The sequence below is a fragment of the Myxocyprinus asiaticus genome, chromosome 12 (genome assembly GCF_019703515.2).
Source record: "Myxocyprinus asiaticus isolate MX2 ecotype Aquarium Trade chromosome 12, UBuf_Myxa_2, whole genome shotgun sequence".
Classification (NCBI taxonomy): Eukaryota; Metazoa; Chordata; class Actinopteri; order Cypriniformes; family Catostomidae; genus Myxocyprinus; species Myxocyprinus asiaticus.
The window spans coordinates 9755771-9775519 of record NC_059355.1 but is presented as its reverse complement, the minus strand read 5'-3'; the positions used below and the strand labels follow the sequence as shown (position 1 = coordinate 9775519).

General features: G+C 45.9%; 1 protein-coding gene across 1 annotated transcript in view; it reads left to right on the top strand.

Moving 5' to 3' along the window:
* LOC127449608 (uncharacterized) overlaps positions 1–19587 on the top strand; it is a 27946-nt gene extending 8359 nt beyond the window's left edge. The window contains exon 3 of the mRNA XM_051713139.1: positions 19293–19587. Within this exon, the coding sequence (XP_051569099.1) occupies positions 19293–19587 (295 nt within the window). The remainder of the gene's footprint in view (positions 1–19292) is intronic.
* Positions 19588–19749: the final 162 nt, after the last annotated feature.

Genomic DNA, 19749 nt, shown 5'->3' with positions numbered 1-19749 from the left:
CCGTCTCAGAGCAGTTCATGTGCATTGTGAAGGCAAAATGCTGCAGGTGCACCCATTCTCACAATTATAAACATTTGGTTATCATATAAATCTAAAAACATGACACAGTATCACAGAAATGTTGGAGGTGACTGCATTTCATCAGATTTGTAATGAGGAAACTGCCAAATAAAGTTTTACACTGGAATTTTATCATTTTGTCAAAATAAAAGCTCCAGTTAAAGGTGAAGTGAATACAACAGAAATAGATTATTATTGTATAAAACAAATCCTCACAATAATATTAATTCAGTATCATATAATAATAATAAACTTGACTGGACAATAATAAATTATATTAATTTGGGTTTCAAAACATAAGCAAATGAAATTGTAGTTTTTGCAAATCCAATTGTCAAAGTGTGGACATACTGACATCAAAGGATGTTAAACTCAGGTTAGAAATTGGTCAATTTAGTGTTAAGAAATCAACCTCAGCCAAGTCAGATGGGCATCATGTCATGTGTTATTTGATGATAGCAATAACAGAAACTTTATGTACGCTTGGTGTCTATTTGTATGTCTTTTGCCCTATGTGGAAAACAAATGTGGGGTTGTGGGGACGGGTGCTCTTGGGAAAAAAAATCCCTGCGGGCAGAGAGCAGGTGAACATGGAGTAAAATTTGGCGTTCGTGTGCGGGATAGAAACTTGCGGGAGCAGGCGTGTGGGGGATGGTAAAAACAAACCTGTGCAGACCTCTACATGCAGGTATACCAGAAAAGAGCACAGAGCAAACTCTACTCAAGGGAATGTTGTTGAAAGAGCATAACGAGAAGTTCATCCACCTTTTACATTCATTTAAAATAAAATACAAAAAAGAAATACCTGTGTAGTCCTGAAAATGAAAATTTCTTTACCACTAAGTCATTCTTTACCACTAAGTGAAAGCTCATATTGTTCTGGTGTTATTGTAATGGGAACACCTCCTGTATCAACTGAACATTTCATTTTCACAATCATTTCACAATCCCAACTTTTTCTGCCTTTGTTAAAGATGATGTGAGCTTGCCTAAGTTTTTTAGGTGGTACTATTAATGCAAGAATAGGAGGAACACTTTGACATTTGGTCCACTGCCCTGGCTTATGTGTAAGGTACTAATTAGCAGATAAAACACTGTGAAACTACCATATGGTGGGAGAGAAGGTGCAGCTTGCCAAGTATGGCTACTGTCTTGAACATTCGTGACCATTTGTCAAGACAGCTTGTGTCAGGTATTATATGTAAATGTAGGCTAAATTAATCAGTGGGCTGATGTTTTTTTTTTTTTACCTTGCGATGCAAAGGACCGAGGACGAGTCCTGAGGAGTGCCTTTGGGAGAGCACATGAGTAAACACTTGAGCTGAAAGTGTCACTGAAGCATCAGAAAATGACATGGTTGCTTTAGCAACTGCATTTTTCATGTCATATTTTCTTTTTCTGACACTATTGGTTAGGTTTAGGTTTAAGGTTACAGTATAGGTCTGATAACCGACCTGAGACTGACGGACCCCAACAAACCATTGGGTTTTGTGCGGGGTTTGGATCAGGCTCTCAACCATTTTTTCAAGTATACGTAATTCCAGTTTTGGATCGAAGTTCATAATAGTTAAGTTCTCACACAGTGACCTTAGTCCAAACGTGGCTATGCAGTTTGTGTGTTCAGGAGAGAGAGATATGTAGCCTATTAATTAATTTTAGATGACCAAATGTATAATTTACACACACACACACATATATATATATATATATATATATATATATATACATATATATATATATATAGTGTGTGTGTGTGTGTGTCAGGGTGAAAGCATTCGTGTGACTGTGTGCACCTTACCGAAGGCCCTGTATCTGTTCGGTTCGGCGCAGATACATGTACTGTTGCAGCCCTAATATATATATATATATATATATATATATATATATATACACTATATTGCCAAAAGTATTCGCTCACCCATCCAAATAATTGAATTCAGGTGTTCCAATCACTTCCATGGCCACAGGTGTATAAAATGAAGCATCTAGGCACGCAGACTGCTTCTACAAACATTTGTGAAAGAATGGGCCACTCTCAGGAGCTCAGTGAATTCCAGCGTGGTACTGTGATAGGATGCCACCTGTGCAACAAGTCTAGTCGTGAAATTTCCTCGCTACTAAATATTCCACAGTCAACTGTCAGTGGTATTATAACAAAGTGGAAGCAATTGGGAATGACAGCAACTCAGCCACGAAGTGGTAGGCCATGTAAAATGACAGAGCGGGGTCAGTGGATGCTGAGACGCATAGTGCGCAGATGTCGCCAACTTTCTGCTGAGTCAATCGCTACAGACCTCCAAAGTTCATGTGGCCTTCAGATTAGCTCAAGAACAGTGCGTAGAGAGCTTCATGGAATGGGTTTCCATGGCCGAGCAGCAGCATCCAAGCCATACATCACCAAGTGCAATGCAAAGCATCGGATGCAGTGGTGTAAAGCATGCCACCACTGGACTCTAGAGCAGTGGAGACGCGTTCTCTGGAGTGACGAATCACGCTTCTCCATCTGGCAATCTGATGGACGAGTCTGGGTTTGGCAGTTGCCAGGAGAACGGTACTTGTCTGACTGCATTGTGCCAACTGTGAAGTTTGGTGGAGGGGGGATTATGGTGTGGGGTTGTTTTTCAGGAGCTGGGCTTGGCCCCTTAGTTCCAGTGAAAGGAACTCTGAATGCTTTAGCATACCAAGAGATTTTGGACAATTCCATGCTCCCAACTTTATGGTAACAGTTTGGGGATGGCCCCTTCCTGTTCCAACATGACTGCGCACCAGTGCACAATGTAAGGTCCATAAAGACATGGATGAGCGAGTTTGGTGTCGAAAAACTTGACTGGCCTGCACAGAGTCCTGACCTCAACCCGATAGAGCACCTTTGGGATGAATCAGAGTGAAGACTTCCCAGAAGAGTTGAAGCTGTTATAGCTGCAAAGGGTGGGCCAACGTCATATTAAACCCTATGGATTACGAATGGGATGTCACTTAAGTTCATATGCGTCTAAAGGCAGATGAGCGAATACTTTTGGCAATATAGTGTATATAGGGCTGCAACTGTACATGTATCTGCGCCAAACAAAACTGATACAGGGCCTTCGGTACGGTACACGCAGTCACACGAATGATTACATATCTTAGCATACATGAAACCAATATTAAAACAACATATTACAAACAACACAAACCACTTAGAACTAAAATGAAAAATTTATAAAATATAAATGTAAGATGTTGACATTGTGTAGGGGTTTATTTATATCAAACTTCCTCAACTCTCACCGGATGCACAAATTACTGCACAGAATGATCGTGTGATTGATTACAGTGGCAACCAATCACGTGAAAGTATATCAGTGGTCAATTGCGTGATCATTTAACCCTCTGGGGTCTGACGGTGTTTTGGGCCCTGGAGAAGTTTTGACATGCCTTGACATTTGTGCTTTTTTCAGTTGCTTAAAAACATATTAATGGCTAAAGTCTGATAACACTGTATTCAGCACAAACTGGGCTACAATAATATGTGAACAACATGTTTGTACATGTTTGTATTTTTGAGAAAATAACATTTATGCATGGTTTTTGAAAAAACTAAAATTGTAAGTCACTGAAATAAGGCCATATAACACATACTAAACATTTGTTAACAAGACTTTTGAGAACTGGATTTTGTAGCCTAGAGTTTTTGCTACAAAAATGATGTGAAAACCATCCTGATCACTCATTCATACAAAACAATATAGTCTATTGTAAGACACTTTAAGACACAAAAATTAACTTTTGTAAGACACTTTTAGTGTTAGAAAGGCCATATGCGAGGAGGCGTGGATGATCATGAATACTGATTCACACCTGAGGAGACAAAGACCCCTCCCCTGAGAGAGAATGAATGTGAGGAGACTTAATGATTGAATGTATTATCTGACTATACATTTTCTTTACATAAAGACTTTACTTAAAAACTTTAGACCTACACTACCGTTTAAAAGTTTATAGATCTGTTAGATGTTTTAATGTTTTTAAAAGAAGTCTCTTCTGCTCACCAAGGCTGCATTTATTTGATCCAAAATACAGCAAAAAACAGTGATATTGTGAAATATTTTTACAATTTAAAATAACTTTTCTATTTTAATATTTTGTCAAATGCAATTTATTCATGTGATCAAAGCTGAATTTTCAGCATCATTACTGCAGTCTTCAGTGTCACATGATCATTCTAATATGCTGATTTTCTAATATGGGCATATTTACAGCACATTTTACACATTTACACCCGAACAGATATTTGCAAGCACAAGCTTCGTTGATGATAATGAGGCAGCATAAACACTAGTTAAAATATAATCTAAACATTCATATTATTTTTATATCATATTACATATCATATTTATATCATACAGCATACAATTTAATTACCTGCTTTAGCCGAAACAACATTTAAATGTTACTAAAACTTGCCTATTAGGACATATTTCAAATGTCATTACTGTATCCTTGGCTGGATCAAGTCGCTCTTCAAAATGTAAACATTCATCATCGGAGTCCCGCTCTTCTTCTGAGGAAAATGTGAACTCTTTGTCATTATCCAGGATCATCTGTAGAGCTTCCTCACCTGTGTAGCGTTCCATCTTCCAAACACGCAGGAAAGTGAATGAATCTGATGATGAAACTTGATGATTTTTAAGGCATTGTTGTGGGGGCGTTTACCATTTGCATATTTGCATTGATCGCCTCAGCACATTACCGTATGAATAGCGCGCTCTGTTGGTGGGTGGGATCACATTAGCGATAATGAGCTGAGCCAGGAGAAACTGTACCTCGCTTTGTTTCATACAGATTACATTGCAGGAGAATATTTGTTTTAAATTTGAATTGACATTTTAAGCTTTCTTTAGACATATATTTCATGTTTGTGTGATAAGTATTCACGGAGTTTCACTTCATTTTTTTGACGTGTTTCAGAAAGATGCTCGCGGAGACAGAGACGGCTGAAAGCGCACCCTGTTTATTTTCTTTATTTTACAAAAGCACAAGGTTTTGTTGTTATTGTGAGTGTACACAAATAAAAGTAGACCCTTTATAGTTTCTAATGATGTCTTAAACTTATCTGTATGCCCAAAAATGAGTATTTTAAGTTATTTCCGCTGTTATGCGGAAAAAATCCAGCAGGATGCGCCGGCGCGTCCATCGACCCCAGAGGGTTAAAGCAGCGGCCAGTGGCGTGATGGGTTACAGCAGCAACCAATCACGTACTTGCTTTTGCAGCGCATGTGCAGTGTTTGGTTACTCGCAGGCTTACGTTTTTTTTAAACTTACTTCCTCAACCATAACAACAATATGACAATATGGACAAATACATGGAGAAACAAAAAGAAGTAAGAGATTAATTTCTCAGTTTTTTTAAGTCTTCATTGAATGATTATTCAATATATTGCTGTCTGTTGAGACATATCCTCAGCACTTTCTGAAATAACTTTTGTCAGGTATGTGTATAATCCAGATGAAACATCTCCAGTTCTTTAGTAGGAGTTTCTATTTCATCTGATCTGTGGATGTTTTGATTAGCGATCCGGCCAATGTGTTATTTTGAATTTTATGATAAAGGTCCGTTGTGGCTGTTATCAGTGTCGTTTAGTGTCAGCAGTTTTTTCTGCAGCTCACTCTCTTTTCCAGGAAAGAGAAAAGCAAAAAGTGGGCTCGTCCAGTCTGGGCTCCTCCCTTCTGGGTCGATTGCCCAGTCAAAGGCTGATGCGCAGATGACCACATGCTTTCCCGGGCAGCCGCGAGCGTCGGGTAGAGTGGAACTCACTGCTCTTCCCTGAACCCTCGCGGCTCGGTGATTGGTTCCTGGGCTCGCGGCACCTCTCAAAGCCATAACCCGCCCCTGTTCCTTTCTTCCCGGAAGTGCATGAAGAGCTGACAAGGTCACGGGAGGCACTTTTTACTGCCCTGTCCCGATCTTTTCAGCTTCCCCGCCCTCACTACCCTCGATGGTGGGGCGGCCAAGGGCTATTCAGCAATCCCCCAGTGGATAAAGGTGCTCGCGGTGCACCTATGCCCTCAGAGCGCCGCCACCTGGTGCGGTTGCCCAAAGCCCCCGCCCAAGGCCTATAGGTTTACGTCATCTCTGACGGCCAAGGCCTACGGTGCAGCTGGACAAGCCGCCTCCGCGCTGCATGCCATGGCTCTCCTGCAAGTCCGCCAAGGCGCTAAAGGAACTGCACAAGGGTAGTTCCACCCTGGGATTGATGCAGGAACTGCGCTCGGCAACCGACCTCACTCTCCGAGTGATGGAGGTCACGGCGCGGTCTCTCAGGCGGACGATGGCCACACTAGTGGTCCAGGAGCGCCACCTTTGGCTCAATCTGGTCGAGATGGGTGCCCCCATTTCCCAGGCGGGCCTATTCGGCGACACCATCGAAGACTTTGCCCAGCAGTTTTCGATGGTAGAGCAGTAGATGGATGCTAGCCGGTATATTCTGCCCCGGCACAGCTCAAGACCCCGCACCCCATCTACTCATCACCAAGGGCGTCCCCTTGCGGTGACTGCACCGGCTCTGCCGCAGCCCCCCCTTCGGCCCGGCCCCGGCGTGGAGCCCACCGCAGGAAGCAGACGCCACCCATCTCACGGCCGCCCAGAACCCGTGAAAGCCTTCAAAGCGCCCTTGAGACGGGCGACCCAGGGACAACGAAACCCGCTGCACTGGAGCTGGTAAGCAGACCTCCATCTTTTTGTTACCTTTTGCATTTAATTGCGCTGCATGCCCAAGTGGCCGCAGTACTCAAGAACTCAGCAAGAGTGATTTCCTTGTTCCCTGGGTCACGTATCCGGTGTGCACGGCCGTCATCACGACCACTGTCCACCGCTCTATTTGGCAGGTTTTGCCGCTCCAGCGGCGGTCTCCCGCCCCTGAGCGCCCAGCTGTGGCACAAATACGCCCCCGATGTGACACCCACGGGTCACGAGGACAGGCCTCTTCCTCCCCCATCCCAGGCTGTTCCGGGGGTGGTCACAGGGAGCCAGGTAAGTGCTTTGATATCCTTAGACTCAGCACGGCCACGACGTGGTGTGGCACCTCGAGCTAGGCCCCGCCACGAGGCCCCACCTGCCGGTACGTCTGATGACGTTGTCCCTTTGGTCCCCCTTGCGCGGAACTTGGACGCATGACTTGCGCTTTCCAATCCATCGTGAGGGCTGGTCCAGACCGTCCGACTCGGCTGCGTGATTCACTTCACTGGGCATCCGCCCAGTGTCCACTTCACCTTGGTGAAGGACGAAAATGCTGCTACCTTGCGCGGAGATCGCTACCCTCCTACGGAAGTGCGTGATAGAACCTGTCCCTCCAGCCGAGATGGAGAAGGGGCTTTTCAACCCCTACTTCATCGTACTGAAAAAAGGCGGTGGGTTGCGGCCAATCTTGGACCTGCGAGTTCTGAACTAGGCTCTATACAGACTCCCGTTCAAGATGCTGACGCAAAAACGCATCCTGGAGAGCATCTGGCATCAAGATTGGTTCACGGCGGTAGACCTGAAGGATGCATACTTCCACGTCTCGATCCTTCCTCGACACAGACCCTTCCTGCGGTTTGCGTCCGAGAGTCAGGCATATCAGTACAAAGTCCTCCCTTTCGGCCTGTCCCTGTCTCCTCGCATCTTTACGAAGGTCGCAGAGGCTGCCCTTGCCCCGTTAAGGGAGGTGGGCATTCGCGTTCTCAACTATCTTGATGATTGGCTAATCCTAGCTCATTCTTGAGACATGTTGTGCGCACACAGGGACCTTGTGATCTCACACCTCAGCCGACTAGGGCTTTGGGTCAACTAGGAAAAGAGCAAGCTCCTCTCGGTTTAGAGCATCTCTTTTCTCGGTTTGGAGTTGGACTCAGTCTCCTTGACGGTGCGCCTTACTAACGAGCACGCCCAGTCGGTGCTGGCATGTTTGAAGTCGTTCAAACAGAAAACAGCGGTTCCACTGAAACTCTTTCAGAGGCTCCTGGGGCATGTGGCATCCTCGGCGGTGGCCACCCTGCGCGGGTTGATGCATATGAGGCCACTTCAGCACTGGCTCCAGACTCGAGTCCCGAGATGGTCTCGAGACCGTCTTTTCAGCCCTTGGACCGACCTCTCGTTTCTACGGGCAGGTGTTCCTCTAGAACTGGTCTCCAGGTGCATCGTGGTCACAACAGATGCCTCCAAAATGGGCTGGGGCGCTGTTTGCAACGGGCACGCTGTCGGCCTCAGGACGGGTCCACGACTGCATTGGCACATCAACTGCCTCGAGTTGTTGGCAATTCTGCTTGCCCTGCGGAGGTTTCGGCCATTGATCCAGGGCAAGCACGTGTTAGTTAAGACAAACAACACGACAATGGTAGCATATGTCAACCGCCATGGCGGTTTGCGCTCTCATTGTATGTCACAACTCGCCCGCCGTCTCCTCCTCTGGAGTCAGCAGCACTTTAAGCCGCTGAAAGCCACTCACATCCCGGGCAACCTCAACACTACAGCGGACGCGCTGTCACGACAGGTTACCCTCAGGGGAGAGTGGAGACTCCACCCTCAGGTGGTCCAGCTGATTTGGAGTCGATTCGACAGGCACAGGTGCATCTGTTTGCCTCCCAAGAATCCTCCCCACTGCCCGCTCTGGTATGCTATGACCGAGGCCCCCCTCGGCATAGACGCGGTGGCACACAGCTGGCCCCCTGGCATGCGCAAATATGCGTTTCCCCCAGTGAGCCTGCTTGCACAGACCCTGTGCAAGGTCAGGGAGGACGAGGAGCAGGTCGTCCTGATAGCACCCTACTGGCCCGCCCAAACGTGGTGCTCGGACCTCACGCTCCTCGCGACACCTCCCCTTGGCGAATTCCCCTGAGGAAGGACCTTCTTTCTCAGGGACGGGGCACCATCTGGCACCCATGCCCAGACCTCTGGAATCTCCATGTCTGGCCCCTGGACGGGACGCGGAAGACCTAAGCGGTCTACCACCTGTGGTGGTAGACACGATCACTCAGGCTAGGGCCCCCTCTACGAGGCGCCTGTATGCCTTTAAGTGCCGTCTGTTCACTAAGTGGTGTTCTTCCCATCTGGAAGTCCTTCCTGCAGGAGAGGTTGGAAAGGAGGCTGTCCCCTTCCACCTTGAAGGTGTACGTTGCCACCATAGCAGCACACCATGACACAGTTGACGGTAAGTCCTTAGGCAAGCACAACCTGATCATCATATTCCTAAGAGGCGCCAGGAGGCTGAATCCCTCCAGACCGCACCTTGTTCCCTCATCGGACCTCTGTAGTTCTTCAGGGTCTACAGAGAGCCCCCTTTGAGCCTTTGCAGTCAGCCGAGCTTAAGGCACTCTCCTTGAAGACTGCCCTCCTGACTGCGCTCACTTCCATCAAGAGGGTAGGTGACCTGCAATATTTCTCTGTCAGCGAAATGTGCCTGAAGTTTGGTCCAGGTTACTCTCACGTGATCCTGAGACCCTGACCGGGCTATGTGCCCAAGGTTCCCACCACCCCTTTAGGGACCAGGTGGTGAACCTGCAAGCGCTGCCCCAGGAGGAGGCAGACCTAGCCCTGTCGTCGCTGTGTCCGGTGCGTGCTTTACGCATCTATTTGGATCACACACAGAGCTTTAGAATCTCTGAGCAGCTCTTTGTCTGCTTTGGCATACAGCGGAAAGGAAGCGCTGTCTCCAAGCAGAGGATTGCCCACTGGCTCATTGATGCCATAACTATGGCATATGTCGCCTAGGACATGCCGCCCCTGGTAGGGCTACCAGCCCATTCTACCAGGGGTGTAGCGGCTCCCTGGGCCCTGCCAGGGGTGCCTCTCTAACATACATTTGCAAAGCAGCGGGCTGGGCAACACCCAACACCTGTGCAAGGTTCTACAACCTCCGGGTGGAACCGGTTTTGTCCCAGGTAGTGGCACGCAACACAAGCAGATAAGCCCGGGATAGCTGGCCGGGTGTATCGCTTGCACATAGTGCCTTCCACCTCCCTTGGAGCTGAAGACATACGCCATTAATTCCCAGTAGTGTTCACAAACTTTGTTCCCTGGTTGACTTCCTCCGAGCCCTGTGGCAGTCGAGTTTTCGAAGAGACTTGCTGCCAGCCCAGTACACGCGCTAACTAAGAGCCCTGTTCTGGGGTAGGTGCTCCGCATGTGGCGGTTCCCTGTAAGGCTAACCCCATGCGATATATATCTTCCGCTAGTTTGTTTCCCTGCTGGCAAACTGCGTCTTCCTTGGGCAGAACCCCTCTGCCCCAGTCTCCATGTTTGTAGTAACTCCTCCCCCATTGGGCAGGATCTACCTTGAAGGCTCTCCACATGGTCGGAAAGACCATGTGACGCATTCTTCCACTTAAATATCCCCCCCCTCTTTGGGCGAGGTGTGGTCTCCGTGGTGTCTTCCCCTTGGGAGGGACACCCCCCGACTAGACCTGGCGGCCCAGTCGGATAATCCCCCTTCTTTTTTAGGGAGTGGAAAAAGAGAAGGGAAAAAGAGGCCACGACTGGGTTAAGCCTGTCTCTATCTTTGGGTAGTCGACTTGTCCCCAAAAAGTGCTGTTCGACACTCATAACTATGTTGGGGGAGGTTACGTGTCGACCTGGTGTGCTGGCTATGAGGCACACAGCAGTCTGCCCACCACACACCGCCAGTTCACGTAACACAGTTCAGCCAGTTGTGGCGTTTCGTATAGGGAACCCTAGTGTCACTACATCGACACAACGTCGAGTGAGTGACAGATAGGGAACGTCATGGTTACTGGTGTAATCTCCATTTCCTGATGGAGGGAACGAGACGTTGTGTCCCTCCTGCCACAACGCTGAACTACCCGCTGAAATGGCCAGACCTATACCCGTATGTCCGGGGGAGTGGCATGCAAATACCACTTGTCAATTTTCATTGGCCTTTTATCAAAGACCAGAGGTGTCTCGGGCTCCCAAGAGTGACCCCTAGTGTCACTACATCGACACAACATCTCATTCCCTCCATCAGGGAATGGAGGTTACACCAGTAACCATGACGGTATGCATGCACTCTCAATCCATGGGTACACTTAACAAAATAAAACAATTTGGCCTGCATAATGTGGTGATGTTTATTCCAGATTGCCAGTTTTATGTCAAGCTAAGGAACCTTTAGAATTTGTTAATGTGTTTAATAGATAATGTCTTGGTACTCTGGAGATTTTTTTCTTTTTTTCTTATGTTGGCAAATTATGTTGCACGCTGTCTCCATGTTTATATCCGCGTCTCCTGCTGAATGCACTTAGATGAGATATACAATATGGAACAGCCTTTCAGTGCAATAGATCCGCCCTCTAATGTGGATATTCAGATTTTCCAGAAAAATAAAATTGAAAATTGAGTGATAAGTACAAGTGGTGAGCTGAAAATCAAAAGACACAGAAATCTGCATGCTAATATCTTAATTTTGTTACAATTATTATAACTGCACTTTTTTCCTTTTATTATGATTTATATATTTTTTTTATAAAATGTGCATATAAGATGCTCTTAAGTTTTAAATTGTAACTTTTGTTAAAGAAAGTCATGTATAAATGAGCCTTCACAATAAGAATTGTTGCCCATCAGCCACTGTGTTTTTAAAATAAATAATTTAAAGAAAGATTCTTTGTTTTCGTTCTTTTAGATGTTTTCGTTTCAAACCATGACCCCCAAAAATGAGGTATGTACCGAACCGTGAATTTTGTGTACCATTGCAGCCCTAATATATATATTTAATTGAAATTATTGAAACATATTTACTATTATGATTTCTATGCTGATAATTCCCCCAGATGGGGGAAAAAATCAAATAGCTTATTTTCGCTTATTTTTGAAGTTTTTTTTTTTTTTTTTTTTTTCAAACTTGACCGCTTGTTTCTCTTGTAAGATCTGGATTGTAAAGAGTCATCTGAAAAGAGTACTGTCATTTTAAAAAGAATGTTATTAACCGTTCTTTTATTTCATTCTAACCAGTTACTATTTGTAAAGGAGGCTGCGGAACGACAAAACTGAAATGAAAAACTACATGAAACTATACAGTTTCTTCTCAGAAATAAACTAAATACTATAGTTTTTAATCCCTGGTTATGAATGTTGCTTTCAATACTTAAATAAAATACAGCCTATTGCAACAAATTTACTCACATGGAGAAATAATAAAGACTGAGTGATTTTTGGTTCAAATCGGGTATGGGCTTCAACTTAAGGCCCCTGCAGACCTCTAGATCCACCATGTGAGAATAGTAAAGTGGCTTGACTTGGGTTTTTGTACGAACAGGACAATTTAAGAGTCACATCTGTTATGAAACATAGTTGTTAATCCCAAACACTGACTGTGTGAATTTAGTTGTTGATCCTCAAGTAGAAACATCAATAAATATGAATTAACAAGCCAAACACATGCACAAGTGTTTACATGACACTATAGAGGGAATACAGAGGTTCACCAAGTAAAACTAAGGGGGTATACAGTTTAATTAAGGGGTTAAGTAGCAACACTTACTTGCAGGAAGGAAGAAATAATAGGGAATTCAATGTTTCACTGTGCTAATGGGACTTCAGGGGGTAGATGAGAGATCTTGATGTTTCATGATGCTCATTAGGACTTCAGCAAACAAACGCTGTTCCTCTTGTTAACACTCAAATGTCCTCATCATAATCTTGAGAGATTGAGCATTTGAGACAGATTTAGATGTCTCTGAGGATTCTCCAATGGCAGATGGGCTGCACAGAGTTCTTGGTCAGTCTTAGAATCTGTTTGTCCCATTATGTAATGTTTGCTGAGAGATGAGGTGAGTGAGACTGGATCTAAATGCAGGCCATTTAATAAAGACAGAAAATAAACACTGGAAACACAAGAAACTCAAGAACACTTGAAAACTAAACAAACCATTACAGCCATCAAAGGATAAGACAAAAACAGGGAGAACAGGAGGGCATATACTGTATATACACAAAGACTAATAGGGTTAACAAGACACATTTGGGAGTAATAAACACAAGAACCAATGAACAAAGGCAAGGAAAAGAAAAGAACTACAAAACCCAAAATACAACTAAACATATAAATAGAACGCTGAACATATATGGCGGCTCCTGGTGGTTGCTGGGGAACCCCTGACACATTATATGTGTGTTATTCCTGTCATATGAGAATCAACTGGTTGAGCTGTTCATCTGAAAGCATAGATTTTGGAGTGCTACTTGCTGAAATACTCCCCAGGTGTGTCTCCAATTGACGACGGCTGAAAGGCAAACAGAAATGTTTTTGAACTGAGAGGTAAAAATCAAACCTAACTTTAGAAAGATGAAGGGAAAAAGCAGTCAAAGTTTCATGGTTCTCCTGTCATGTGGTCTGAAGCCCTTATACAATCATGCCAATGTATTGGCTGATGGCGCTTAAGCAACGCCCCTAGGGAGCTACGTCACATCATGTGGAATTGCTGGAGGTTATTACACATGCAGTGGAACAAAATTGCACCTGGATTGGCCAGATGAAGCGCAGTTGGAGGATCGTAAATTGATTTTAGACAACTGTTTTTTTTTAGCAGGCCAGCACGCAGCTATGCCTTGTAGGCCACTCCCTTTTTCCACGGATCTTCATCACAAAATGTAGAAGTCCTGGGAGTTTTCGAACACCCGACAGCCAGAATATAGTTCAGTTTCCACCCGTAGCTTGCGCTGGGGAGCGAACATTAAAAACTCACATTCCGAATTCAGCCTCTGTCCCCATGACCAAGGGTCTCGTGTCATGCATAACTGAATTCAGTGTTCATCAAACACAAGTGTGCACAAGACACACAGTGAACATAAGCACCACACGTTGTCCCCCAATAAAGAATGCTGTGGCCGTTGTGACAAACCAGTTTTCCCAAATAAACATTTCCCCCAAGGTTTGTAAATGTTTTCCTGTTCAAAATAGCAGGGAAAATGTTTATTCTGTCAGCATCCCTTCGGTAAAGGCATCTCAGGGTGCTCATCTTTTATGCCTGAGTACAATAAAGGAAAAAACATTATCAAATTCCCTTCAACCAGCCTCAGCCATTGGTTTGGGGGCAGTTGCCAAAAGTAAGCCAAGTTCACCATCTAGTGCAGGGATGGGCAAGACTGAGGATTGATTTTATTTCTTTGAAAAAGGTAATATGCAAATATTGCATTCAGTTTATGATGTAATTACAACTATTTACCAGAAGAGGTCGCATGTTTGTAGCAGACCTGCTGATCTCTCTAGGATTCTAGCATGCAGCATCTTACACTTGCTCATCATTTAGAAGGTAAATTGAGCTACATTTTACCTCAGCTTGTCAGCGACATAGTGCGCACTATTGTTAATGTCTGCAGGTGGAACCCATGTTTTTGTTTGCCTGGATACAAAATCTATCATTAAAGATTTCAATTTTATCGCAAATAAGTGATCAAAGAGTCGTACAGTATGAGACATACATACACCAGAGCTGCTCTCCTCTCAGATGTTAAGGGTAAATAAAATACAAGGGTAAAAGGCATCAAAAGTTTTTACGAAATCCATGACAGTCGGGAATCACCAAAGATATCTAATGCTGTTTCGCTCGTGAAAAATGAAAAAGTTGTTTTAAGAGGGAGTGTGGCAGCGGGGGCGTGGTTGAGCATCCATCCGGAGAGAGAGAAAGCGGTAAGGGAGCTTACACCTGAGCTAAATGATGTCTAACACCTGTCTCTAATTCCAATGAGCATAGGGATAGAGGCAGATAAACGGCCACACCACCAGCAGAGAGGCAGAGAGAGTCTGGCACAAGGGAGCCTAAAGTACTCATGGAAGCTGATGTGTTTATGTTGTGAAGCTAATGTGTTTATGTTCGTGAAGCTAATGAGTTTGAGTGCCAACGTGTCTCTGAGACTGTTGAGTTTGTGAAGCTGTAAAGCATTGAAGTGGCCGATTAAAAGCCTTACCTGAGTCTGGAAAAATCTGCTTCCCTGTGTCCTCCTTCCCTTCTGTTTGTGGAATCCTTCACACTGGTGCCAAAACCCGGGATTGAAGTTGGAGGAAGTACGCCCCCTGGAGTCCTCACAGTTGGCAGAGATCCTCCAGTCCCTCATCGGCCTGCACCAGTCCCACCAACGATCCCTGCTTGAGCTTGCCAAGACCAAGATCGCCGGTTCTTTGAGAACCTACGAGCTAAAGTAGAGGACCGGCATGTGATCTTGAGCCTCCTCAGCCAGGAGATAGCCCTGGCCGTGACCCCGGACAACCACAGCCCCCTGCCCCCACACACACTCTGAAGATGGGGGCAGAAGATGACCCAGAAGCCTTCCTCGATCTTTTTGAGCGAACCACGGAGATCTGGGGCTGGCTGCGTGACCAGTGGGCAGGTTTGCTGCTCAAAAACTGCCTGCAGCTAACCTCCTGGCTTATGAGCAGTGGGTTGGCCACAGTCCAGAGCAGTACCGCCAGCTCTTTCGATCCATGAAACTGGAGAGGACCAGCCACACGTTTGCTTTCCGAGACGCATGCCGGAAATGGCTGCTGGTGGGGGATGGAGCAGCTAATCCATCGACTGCCAAAAGGAAAGGCAGAGTGGGTCCAGTGCCACTGCCTGGCGTCACTGGAAGAAGCTGTCCGGCTGGCGGAGGACCATATGGTGGCGTACCCGAGGAAGGAAGAGCCATCCTACTCTCTCTCCCCTCCCCCTGTGTGTTCCCCATTCTCTTCCCCCTCCCCTCTTCCCTCTCACTCTGCTTTCTCTCCAGAGCCCGTTCCTGCCCCATGGAGGCGAGGAGCCCCGCCACTGAGGCCAATTCCCCATGTGCGGGGGTTTGCACCGCCCCCAGCATCTACAGTGCTCCGCTACTCTCCCCCTCAGGTGGAAGTGTCTGCCGACGCAGGTGCGGGCATGGTGCCTGGGCCAGCCTGCTGGAGTTGAGGGGATCCGGGACACTTCTGGGATTAATGCCCTGTGGTTCAACACGAGGCTTTGTCACAGCTAAAACGGTGAGGGTGAAGTGTTTGCATGTGGATATTCACAACTACCCTGTGGTGACCCTTGTGATTAAATTCCAGGGAACAAAACATAGAGTGGAGGCCGTGGTTAGTTCCCGCCTCACCCATCTGCTGATTTTGGGGACTAATTGGCCTGAATTTAGAAATGTATTAAGGGGAATATGCATGGATGGGTCCTGCACAAAAGCAACGAGATGTGAAATGTGTGATGCTCTGACGGGAGGTGGAGCCGGGGCCATCTTCGTCAGCTCCACGTCAGGATGACGTGAGGGGGGGAGAGGCTGCGGCCCCTCCCATCCTCAGGGGATTTCCCTTTGGAGCAGATGCGAGATGAAACCCTCAAGCACACCTTTGACCAAGTGAGAGTGATCGATGGTCAACAACTCCGGCTGGGTGTCACACTTTCATATCCCTATTTCGCAATTATAAACAAGCAGTTGTATAGAGTGACGCAGGACGCTAAAACAAAGGAAGATACAACCCAGCTCTAAATACCGCGGAGCCGCAGGGAAATGGTGTTCCAGGCAGCTCATTATAATCCGATGGCGGGTCACTTAGGGGAAAGGAAAACACTGAACTTACTAATAGCCCGCTTTTATTGGCGGGTATGTCCGCAGGTGGTGTGCGGCATGCCGCGAATGTCAGCTGGTGAATCCACCGGCCACCCCAAAAGCGCCATTGCGCCCCCTTCCACCGATCGAGGTCCCCTTCGAGAAAATTGGCATGGATCTCGTCAGGCCATTAGAGCGGTCATCATGCGGACATCACTTTGTATTAGTCCTAATGGACTATGCAACGCGATATCCGGAAGCAGTGCCCTTACGCAGCATCTCTGCATGTAGTGTTGCAGAGGCACTCTTCAAAATAATCTCCCAGGTGGGGATTTCGAAAGAAATCCTCACCGATCAGGGCACAACCTTTATGTCACGGACACTACGCGTTTAACATCCACAAACAGATGGTCTGGTCGAGCGATTTAATAAAACCCTTAAAAACATGATTCGTAAGTTTGTGCACGAGGATGCTAGAAATTGGGACAAATGGCTCGATCCCGTTATTCGCAGTACAAGAGGTCCCGCAAGCCTCCACTTGGTTTTCCCCATTTGAGCTGCTTTATGGGCGGGGCCCGCGCAGCATGCTTGATGTCAAACACAAAGCTTGGGAGGAGGGATCTTCAGCCAGTAAGAATGAAATTCAATACGTTCTTGATATTAGAGCAAATCTCCACACCAACTAACACAGGAGAATTTGCTCCAAGCTCAAGAACGACAGAGCCGACTGTATAACAGAGGAACTCGGCTGCGGGAATTTGCACCGGGAGATAAGGTACTCGTATTACTCGCCACATCGAGCTCCAAATTACTCGCCAAGTGGCAAGGACCCTTTGAGGTCACACAACGATTGGGGGATCTCGATTATGAGGTAAAGTGAACCGATAGAGGGGGCGCACATCAAATATAACACCTCAACCTCCTGAAATTGTGGAGGGAGGTGGTCCCTGTGACGTTGGCTATGGTAGTTCCGGAGAGGGCGTAGGTCGGGCCGGAGGTGAATATAAAACACAATCATATCACCCTGGTCACTTGCGGAGACCACCTCTCACCGTATCAACTCGCAGAGGTTGCCAAGTTGCAACAGGAGTTTGCAGACGTGTTTTACCCTCTACCCTCTCTATGTTCTCTGACGCATGGGACTGTTCGGTCAGTGTGTGTATGTTGTGGTGCTGAAATGTTTTGTATTAATGCACTGAAATGTTATGTTCTTGTATCCAGTATTGTTATTGATGACAATATTTATATTTTAACTAATACCTTTAAGCTGTTTTATGAGGTGGGGTTGAAAATGTTGTCTGTTCATTTGTGTGTTTGTCTGTTGCAAATGTAGATAATGCAAATTAGATACATTTTCTTGAAAATGTAAGTCTGAAGAATTTTGCTTGTCAATTGAACATGAATTTGTACATGTGAACGGCATGTTTTAGTAAAAACATAAGTTACAAAATAATTATATTACTTTTTATAAATATGGTTAAATAAAATGTTAATATAGGTAACAAAATCTTTAAAAGAACATTGCATTAGTTGTGCATAGATTACCCACAATTATGAGGAAATTGAGTAAAGGGGTGAACATTGTTAGAGTGTGGATTTGTAATCTGGCCCCTTGGTAGAATGGAGAAAAAATGTTGTTCCTCGCCCCCTTCAAAGTTGCACATCCCTAATCTAGTGGTTACATGTCGCGCTGCAGGCAAAAGCCATGCATTAATCCCTCTTTCTAACCATTTGTCGACATGGCAGCAGCTGAAGGGCATTTTGAACTGGGTACTTTGAACGATAAAGCATGGTTACGTAATTCAGTTCAGGCAAACTACGCCGGTGTTTAACGGGGTCGTTCCAACAGACGTTTTTGTTCAAGAAGCCCTGTTTTTGATTTGGGAAATTCATTTTCTCTTAGAAAAAGGGGCAATAGAGGAGATTTCCACCTTCTCAGAGAGAGTGCAGTTTTTACAGCCGTTATTTTCTGTTTTTTCTATTTATTATTCTGGTGCCGAAAAAAGATGGTGGTTGATGTCCCATTCTGGATTTGAGACGTTTGAATTCTAATCTAATGAAATGTCAATTCAGAATGCTGACACAGAAGCAAATAATGTCACAAGTGCAGCTGGGGGACTGGTTTGTGACAACAGATTTGAAGGACGCTTATTTCCATATTCAGATTGCACCGGATCAGATTGCACTCTAATTCGCTTTCGGGGCTAAGTGTATCAATTTTCCGTCCTTCCGTTTCGGACTTATATTGGCACCATGCACTTTCACAAAATGCATGGATGCGGCTTTGACGCCCTTGAAGCTTCAGTGCATCCAGATTTTGAATTATCTCGACGATTGGTTGGTGCTAGCCCACTCGGAGACTTTGGCTGTCCAACAATGACAACATGTTATTCTCAGCCATCTGAGCAATCTAGGGCTGTGTGTAAACTTAGACAAGAGTGACCTGTTGCCAAGGCAACAGACTCTGTTTCTTGGGCCAGTGGAAATATTAGCACATAAATTGTCTGGAGATGTTCACGGTGTTGCTGCCGTTAAACTTTTTCCTCCCAGAGATCCAGGGCAGCCATGTGCTTATCGTCAGACAACAGGACAGTGGTGTCCTATATCAATCGCAAGGGAGGAGTGCGTTCTCATGCCATGCTGAGGCTGGCATGCCGCATTCTTCTGTGGGTACGGGACAATGTGCACTCTCTACGAGCCATGCATGTTCCAGACCAGTTGAATTTGGGGGCAGATCTCCTGTCCAGACAGGGCTCGATGCTCAGACAGTGGACATGACATCCTCAGATTATGGAACAAATCTGGAGAAGGTTCGGCAGAGCAGAAGTGGATCTGTTCGCTTCGAGCAAAATGTCACACTGCCCCCTCTGGTTTTCCTTCTCGCCCCCAGCACTGCTGGGCATCGATACTTTGGCGTGTTAGTGGCCGACAACACGTCTTTCCACCAATTAGTCTACTGCATGCAGTTCTGCAAAGAGTTCGGGAGGATCAGGTTTGGCTTCTGTTAGTGGCGCCATTTTGGCCATCTCAAGTATGGTTTTGACTCAGGTCTCTCTCCTGTAGAAAGTGCCTTGGGAGATTCCAGTCATAACAGACATGTTGTCAGCATTTGGCACCCCCGGCCAGACTTGTGGACTTTATGGGTATGGCCCCTCAACAGGGCACTCTTT